Source organism: Aphelocoma coerulescens (assembly GCF_041296385.1).
Source record: "Aphelocoma coerulescens isolate FSJ_1873_10779 chromosome W unlocalized genomic scaffold, UR_Acoe_1.0 ChrW_unloc_scaf_1, whole genome shotgun sequence".
NCBI classification, from domain to species: Eukaryota; Metazoa; Chordata; class Aves; order Passeriformes; family Corvidae; genus Aphelocoma; species Aphelocoma coerulescens.
The window spans coordinates 506529-515597 of record NW_027184080.1 but is presented as its reverse complement, the minus strand read 5'-3'; the positions used below and the strand labels follow the sequence as shown (position 1 = coordinate 515597).

The window sequence follows — 9069 nt, the reverse complement described above, 5'->3', positions numbered from 1 at the left end:
AGGCTAAGCATGGCATGTTAGATTTGTGCAAATTATGTATGTGTTGTTTCTGAAAGTGAAAAAAGTCCGTCTGGAGATTGGGCCAAGATTTCCTCTCTTTTGAATACTTAGTTTTAAATACTAAAACAATGGGTATGGCACAGATGAGGTGAAACGCTGAAATGGAAGCTACACCCACTGGGGGTTCCTATAGAGCTGTAGCACAAATAACTCCTAGCTGCCCTCCCCTGCCCATCAGGAACTCTGATGGACAGCAGCTGAAATCACTATTGCTTTTTCTCTGCAGGAGTAAAAAAAACTAACCAAACAAAAAATTAAAAACTCAACAACTGTTTCTGTGGCTTCAGAGCTTGCTTAGCTCATCAGTATAATTTAAGACTCTCCAAGTTCACTAATTTTGGTTAAAGTCCTATTTTATTTGTTGAATTATTTTTTTATTATTATTGTTATCTGTCATGTTCTATAGCATCTTTTTGAAGTATCATTTTATATATAAAAATATAAGCCTTCTGACAGGCATTTTTGTCCCCTTATATTTGGTAGTAAACCACAGGCTAAAATTACATTTTTCCTATGGGCATGTGATTAGACTTGAAATATATAAGATATGATGCTATATTTTAAGACATTGAAAAAGGTTCAGAATAGCTGCAATTGTCAGGTAAAAACTATACCCTCTGAGCTAGGTAAACTTGGTAGCTCTGAGAAACATCTAGAGAATAATCTGTATTCCTATAGGTTTTTCTTATTTCTATGCTCTATGTAATTATCATTCTTGGCAGACCTCTGTTGTAATTATGTCATCATTTGAGATTTATTTACTCTGAGCAGAATGCATTTGGTAAAACTAAAATGTCTCACTAATCTCAAAGTGGGAATGGTCACAGTTACAAACATTTGTAATTTTTATTCCCTATTTTAGGAAAGGCATTTGGGTCAGAAGTAATTTTTCATAATTTTAGATGTATTTCATAAAGATGTCTATACTGGAGCTAGCTATCTTATACTTCACTAGGGAAGAGAAATGGGTACTTTGCATTGCACCCTAAAAGTTTCTTTTTCTCTCTATTGACTAAAAGGTGCCCTAGGATGAGGATCTCAGTTGAAGATATGTTGGCAATGTCTAGTCTGCAAAGGTATTATATATATGACCAATTGCAGACTACTTCAATAGGATAAAGTCTCTTTGTCATTTTATGCTGCCACAACCTACCACAGTATCTCTACCACAACTGAGCCCCTGGTGAAAGTTAGTTGCTTTGATGTGCATCTTGTCTGCATTGTCTAGATGTGTGGCCAGTCCATAGAAGCACCTCTTGGACTGGTCTGAGATAGTGGATTCCTTCCGAGAAAATTTGACCATAGAACTGTAAACTGCAATTCTCAAAGGAATTGTGGTCCCATCTCTGAATGAATGGTGCTGGTAGAAATCAATTTGCATTGGAAGGTCATGCTGTTGTGCTGGTTGTCCTCTGACCTGAGAGCTGATGAAGCCAAAACTTTGTTTGAGAAGCAAGGGTGCCTTTTGCTACTCTGGGGTTGTTTGTTGACTCCAAATTGGGGGGCTTTTTGTTTGACTTTGTTTTGATTGTGGTTGTGGCTTTGTTGTTTTTTGGGGTTTTTTTTATTAATATCACTCTTAATTTCTTTCCAGTCCTGGTAGACAAAATGTCTATAGAATAAGTGGTCTACACAGAAGAACTTTCCATGAACCATTTGGTCGTACCATCTGAGGTGGAGGTGAATGAAGAGCCAGCAAATGAAGATATGAATGAATCGGTGGAAGCTGACTTGGAGCACTCACAGGTAGAAGAGGAGCGACAGTCTATCTGCTATTCAAGACACAGAAACAGCAACCAAGGGGTACCATCTGGGCAGGAAGAAGAAGGAATGCTAGCTCGATCAGCCAGCACTGAGAGTGATTTCCACAGTCACATGGACATGGTGGAAGGGGATGTTATAGCCACAGCAGAGGATGGCTATGATGTAGATATAGTACAGGAGAATGAGGATGAGAGTACATATGCAGTGCAGTACAGGCCTGAGACTGAGGAGTACACAGAACATGCTGAAGCAGAGCATGCTGAGGCTGTTCATAATCAAACGTTGCCTGACCGTGTCCATTTCTACTCTACTGGACATGAGGAAGCCATGAATGCACTGTACTCAGGTTATGTATACACTCATGACCCCCTCCACCAAGGAGAAGATGAACGGTATGCTGAGCCCTATGCTGACTATAGGCAGCAGGAGCATGTATATGAGGAGATAGGGGATGTGCTGGACCTTGATGTTAGGGAGGGGCTTCAGCTCTATGAGTGGGAAAGGGAGGAAACTGACAACTATCACAAGGAAGCTCTTGGTGCCCGCCTTCACCATTATGATGAACGATCTGATGAAGAGTCAGACAGCCCTGAGAAAGAGGCAGAGTTTGCTCCATATCCAAGAATGGACAGCTATGAACTAGAGGAAGATATTGATCAGATTGTGGCAGAGGTGAAACAGAGTATGAGCTCTCAGAGCTTGGGAAAGGCTGCTGAAGACATCCTAGAGTCAGAGCAAAGCTTGGAGCATGCTCATGGTGTCTCTGGCAGGGTGCACAAAAGCAATGGTCAACTGTCAGCTGGCTCTAGGGCCACAGCCAACCCAGGACAGTCAGTACAGCAGAGCAGAAAGGAAAAAAAGGATGCAATATCACTGGCCATCAAAGATATTAAAGAAGCTATTGAAGAAGTGAAGACAAGGACTGTTCGTTCTCCTTATACCCCCGATGAACCAAAAGCACCTATTTGGGTGATGAGGCAGGACATTAGTCCAACCAGGGAATGTGTTAATCAGAGGCCACTAAATGGAGATGTAAGTATACAGATCTATAGGATCACATGTCCCAATTAAAGGAACAGGGACCGTGTAATATACATTACAGTGAAATGGAGAGGGTTATACTCTTCTGACTCATTTTATTTCTCAGCAAAGTATGTAAAGCTGTATCTATTTAAAATTTTTACTTAAAAGATGCATAGGAACTATACATATATGTTGTCAATGCACCAAATTTTCCTTTATGGAACACTTCTGACTTTATTAGAGTTGTAATACAGATGAATTTGACACAGAAAGCTCCACTGACTTTTTTTTCTGAAACAAGTGCTCCTATTTTTCTTTTTTCCTAATGATACTAAAATCCGCTAGATAGAAACTTTCTAACACAGTTTTGAGTATTAGAAAGCAGACACTCTTTATTGTAGCACTAATCACTGAAGGGATCCTTCCTCCATTTGAGTGCGACGAATGCTGGGTGAACAGAGTTTTTAATCATACACACTGATTACATATTCATTAGCTATCCCCACTTCCTTGACTTTATTTGACATAGTCACACCCCTTATCAGAAGTCTTTATATGGTTCTTTGGGGTCTGTCTTCAATGTCTGATGTCCTTTTTAGAAAGCTGTTCCTCAAGCCCCACTTTTCAGCAAGTGCAATATTATTGTTTTGCATAACTTCTACTTTGTCAGCCTTGCAGAGCTGAGCTGGCATCCTGCTTGTGTTTTGCATTACTTCTGTTTGCCTAAGTTACATCTTTTATTTATTTCTTCAAGGCTGTGCTGTTTTGTTCTACTGTCCTTGATAAGAGTATAATGTTCTGTTCCACTATCTTATCAAGCGAGTAAAATGCTGTTCTGTTCTACTGTCCTTATCACTAACATGCACTGGATAATTAGAATAAATACCAAATAATTTACTGTACTAGTTTGAAAACAAACCAGTGGGAGGCACCAAGTCAGAATAACAATTTAATAGGGAAATTTAAAAAAGGCAGAAAACGCTGGTTTAAACTGACAGAGTCAGGATACAACCTGACACCCTGTTAGTCAGGGTGGCAGTAGCAGTCTGGTAAAATGATGGCTGCAGGCCTCCTGAGTGGTGGATGTGGTTCTGTTGAAGTGGTGATCCTGTAGAAGGGTCTGCTCTTCCTCGGAAGGTCCAGTGGTGGCTATGTAGCTCTTGTCCTCTGGGAATCCAGTGGAAAGGGTTGTCTGTAGTGTTCGTAATCTCAGATTATATCCAGGATGGAATGCTTGGTTCCTCCCTCTGGATGGAGCATCTCACAATGGGATGACGAGTCATGAGGCAAGGCATTGATGGGCCCATTAACAAAAGATAGTCCGGAGGGAGGAGGCAAGGAAACACTGCCCCACCTGGTTTCAACAGCGCATGAGGATGGTAATAGAATACACTGTAACCCAGGACATTTACCTTATGGTATAGAACCTTGTCTGTTCCTGTAAATTCTGGACTTGTCAGTTTTGTTTTCTGTCAGATAATAATGCTAACAGATTCTATGAAAAACTTGTTAGTATTACTTACTATTTCTATAAAGGTACTATCACAGATGTGTATCTAAAATGATTCAGACTCCTTATCTCCTTGCAGTCTCTAGAGATTTGCTATGAATCCTCAATTATATTATATTATATTATATTATATTATATTATATTATATTATATTATATTATATTATATTATATTATATTATATTATTGGAAGGTACCTAGAATGATCATCTAGTCCAACTCCCTGACCACTTCAGGGCTGACCAAAAGTTAAAGCATGTTATTAAGGGCATTGTCGAAATGCCTCTTAAACACTGTCAGGCTTAGGTCATCAGCCACCTCTTTAGGAAGCCTGTTCCAGTGTTTGACCATCCTCTTGTGTAGTGGTTTGGTCTAAAATACTCATTACTGTTTATCTTCTGTGAGATAAAAATTAGGAGAAATGCAAAGCAGGCACGAACTTGAATGAATATAAAGAAGTTTATTAACAGACCTAAAAGAAGAAAAGAAAAAAAAATTATACCACCTTTAGAACTCTCCTCCTCCCCCCACCTTCCTCCCTTCTCCCACTGACAATGTAAAGACAACCCTTAAGATGTTCAGTCTGTTTACCACTTCCATAATAACCTTGTTCAGTCCATTTAGAAAGAGAAGTCTCTTTTTGCTCATGCTATGAAAACAGTATCACACCGAGACAGCCACCCACTTCCAAATATTGTTCAGTCCATTCAGGAAGAGAAGTCTCTCTGCTTACGATGTGAGTCCCTTCCCCCGACTTGCAGCTTTTCCCGCAACTGCTTTCGAGGGTCCACTCTTGAAAGTTTTCTGGGGTACAATTTTAAGGTTGAGCTGTTCAGAAACAAAAAAAAACAAAGGCCCTTCTCCTTCCCTGGGAGCAAAGGGTCATCTTCATCTTTAAGACTATCTCTGGAAGCATCTCTAGGAATTGAGGTTTTTCTCCTTTCCTCTTTGGAGCAAAAGTCCTCATCTGGTTCATCTGGTTCATCTCTCTCTGTCCAAACTTCTCATGAAATTACAGCTGCGGCAGCATCTGCCTATTGCTTATGACTTGAACACTCCACCCCCCATATCTTCATGAAATTACAACAGGATACTCTGATATATCATAGCTTCACAACAGACTTTCAGCTTTAAGCATCTCCTCTCTCTCTCTTCCCTCAGGTTTTCAGCTCTTCACAGCAATAAAAGGGTTAATCTCACCTCGGCCTTGCAGCTGGAATGTGGCTTATCGCTGTTGGTCACCTGACCTCTGCCGGACAGAGGTGCCGCTTTGCTGAATCTCGGCCGCAGTGGAGGGGGGGGGTTCCGAGCCGCTCCGGCTGCCCACGGCAAGGCAGTGGGGGGGGGGGGGTCCATGGCTGGAACAGGCCCATGGCTCCAGGCTGGCCGTGGCCCGGCCCGGCCTGGCCCAAGCAGGGCCTGGCAGGGCCTGCTGGGCCCTGCACGGGGCCTGCAGCCACCTGTCCCAGCGCCGGAAATGAGAGAGAGCTTGGGGGGGAGTTTGTCTATTCTTAAGTGTGTATCACAGAGGCGGTCACAACTTTAAGTGGCTTAAAGAATTGTCCATATTCAAACTGGCCAGCTGATAGGTTCTATCAGGTCCCAGAGGAAGCTGTAAGCACCCCTTAGCAAGGATATCCCTTCCGGGACTATGCTTGCTAACCTATGACATCTTGGTAAAGAAATGCTTCCTAATGTCAATCTGAACCTCCCATGATGCAGCTTTGAACCATTCCCATGGACACTATCACTGGATCCCAGGGAGCAGAGCTCAGCACCTCCCTTTCCACTTCCCCTCTTCAGGAAGCTGCAGAGAGCCATGAGGTCACCCCTCAGCCTCCTTTTCTCCAAACTAGACAAACCCAGTCCTCAGCTGCTCCTCACAGGACATGCCTTTCAGCCCTTTCACCAGCTTGGTTGCCCTCCTCTGGGGGCAATTCAAGGACCTTCATACCCTTCTTAAATGCTGGGGCCTAGCACTGCACACAGCACTCAAGGTGGGGCCACACCAAAGCTAAATACATCAAGATAATCACCTGTCCTGACCCCAGTTGGTTCTACTGTGTTTGGTGCACCCCAGAACAGGGTAGATGCAGCCCCAATCACTACAACTGCAAATTGGAATAATGTTGGCTAGCTTCCAGCCAGGGGGCATCTCCCAGAGTCTCAGTGCTTTTGGATGAATCCCATCAGGCCCCATGGACTTGTGATCATACAGCTGATGCAACTGGTCCCTTACAATTTCAGTGTCCGCAAATGGAAAGTCACTGTCCTTGTAGTCGTGGTCCTCCAACTCAGAGGGCCAGGCAGCCCAAGGTCTATCAGTATTATTAAAGAAAGGCAAAAAAGCATTGAACGCCTCTTCTTTTCTTCATCCCTCTTAGTCAGGTGACCATCTTCAATAAGTATCAGTCCAATGCATTCTTTAGAGCTCCTCTTAACATACTTTAAAAAGCCTTTCTTTTTGTCTGACACAACTCTGGCCAGTTTCAACTCTAGTTGAGCTTTGACATTTTTTGTCTTCTCCCTGCATATATGAGCCACAGCTCTGTAATCTTTCTGTGAAACCTGATATTGCCTCCAGAGATCATACAATTTTTTTTTTCCTCTTGAGCTCTACAAGGAGTTCCCTGGTCAGCCAAGCTGGTCTTCTGCCCCTCTTGCTTGACTTACAGTGGAATTGCCTGCTCCTGTGCTTCTAAAAGGTGGTTCTTAAAGACTGACCATCACTTGTGGACTCTTAAGCCCTCAGATTCCCAGGGTACTCTGCTAACTAGCTCCCTGAGTAGCTTAAACTTTGCTCTCTTGAAATCCAGGGTAATAACTTTGCTGACCTTTTTTCTCATTGCACCAAAAATTTTAAACTCAACCGTCTTGTGATCACTGTGGCCAAGACAGCCTCCTACCATTGCATCCCCCCCAAGTCTTTCTCTATTCATAAATAAGAAGCCTAGGAGGGCATCTTTCCTAGTTGGCTCACTATGTGCTTGTGACATATTATTGTAAAGTAATCCCTCTCCCTCTACCTGAGTGTTAAAGGCCACTATTCAGGTTTACAGTCTTAGATTTTCTTTTATCAATTCTGTACTTCTTGGCATCAAGTCTAATTTGCATCAGAAGAGGTTCATAGCCTGTTGTTCCAGTTCTCATTGCTGCTCTGTGAAGGTAATCTTCACTATTAAATTTACAAGGTTTTTAAAAATTCACAATAAAGTAAGTTCATAAGCAACTTTTAACTGTGTTAAAATTTATACCTGTTATGAAAAGGACCAATAGACTAAATTTGGTGGGCCAAAGTCATCCCTAATGTGAATCCACTCAGTTATTTCCAGGATGACTGCACTATAAACACCTACATTGCTCTTTGTTATTACCGCTGGCCTGGTTCCTATGGTATATCACCGTGTCCCGCAGCCATAGGGAGGAGGAGGAGAGAAGATCCAGCAGGCAGGAATTGTGCAGCAAGATTGATTTATTTAATTATTTTACAAACTCTTTTATAGACTTTTTTCTTCATAGTCTAATTGGACAAAGGACCAGCCACCCCTTGGGGGTGATTGGCTAAAATCCTAAAACATCCATTGTCAAAATATTTTTCTACTATACCATAAACAAGACTTATCAAGGTTGCAGGTGTCTTGGTTGTTTACATTCCCTGCTACCTCTTCTGTGAGAGAGAAAAGTCTCTCACGAACTTAGAAAATAGCAAGAAAATCCTCGCTAGCAGCATTTTTGTACCTACACTTTGTTGCTGTGGAACACTTTTTGGTGACCTGTTTGTTTGGAAGAACATGGAATGATAGAAGTTTATTTTTGTCTGGGGTTCTTTTATTTTTAAAATCAATATCAATTCACTTTTTAAATAAAATTGTTGTAAGTGTCAGGGCCTGAAGCATATTCCCTCTATTCTGGGAATTTACCTGTCTGAGTCCAAGGTTAGCTCCTTCACCACTAAGAGCTATTGTGAAGAAAGCTAGAAGTCAGGGCCTACACTACTTTCCCCTGGGAGCTGCTTTTCAGCTGAGGCATTACCACTGGGCAATGCCTGTGCTGCATCATAACTGGGTAGCAGCTATGTCTGTGCCTGGTGGATCTCTGATTCTGACTGTGACCTAGACCTGCTGGCTTGTCTTCTTGGCTTGGCCACAGACCTGTCTCATCACTATGGACTTGCTGGGTAATCACTGGACTGTCTCTGACCCTGACCACTGCCTCTGATCTTGACCCAGACTTGCTGCTCTGCATCCTGGCTCCTTGTTGGTGAGGTCACTGCTCCTGCTTGCCTTATTCTTGTGCTCCGTTCCTGCCTCATCTTCGCTTGTGGAGCAGCCGGCCGTTATTGGTCCCTGACACTTGTCTCCTATCAGAATTATCCAAAACACTCTGATGTCTTCTGCATCAAAGGGAATTCTGATGATGAAAAATTTATTACATGCAGTTTAAACATGAGACATATCTATGTTTTTCCAGCTATGTTCAAGCCAAGTAACTAGTATTCTGCAAGAAGGAACAGATTTAGAAGCTGCAGGAGGAAGTCAGCAGGTTATGGTGCATTAGGGAGGGGGACCAAGAAATAGAGTATTATTTGAGACTTTGCAAGAAGAAATACTAAGTCCCCATGACACTGACCTCCAAGGATTACCAGACAAAGAGCTTTAACAGTGAACAGACAGCATGTTGAAGAAGGAGGCACTGTGGTCTCTGGTGACCTGT

At 42.4% G+C, this 9069-nt stretch overlaps 1 protein-coding gene across 1 annotated transcript in view; it reads left to right on the top strand.

Moving 5' to 3' along the window:
- Positions 1 to 1707: 1707 nt before the first annotated feature.
- LOC138102756 (amyloid-beta A4 precursor protein-binding family A member 1-like) overlaps positions 1708 to 9069 on the top strand; it is a 129246-nt gene continuing 121884 nt past the window's right edge. Inside the window, exon 1 of the mRNA XM_069000501.1 lies at positions 1708 to 2856. Coding sequence (XP_068856602.1) covers positions 1708 to 2856 — 1149 coding nt within the window. The remainder of the gene's footprint in view (positions 2857 to 9069) is intronic.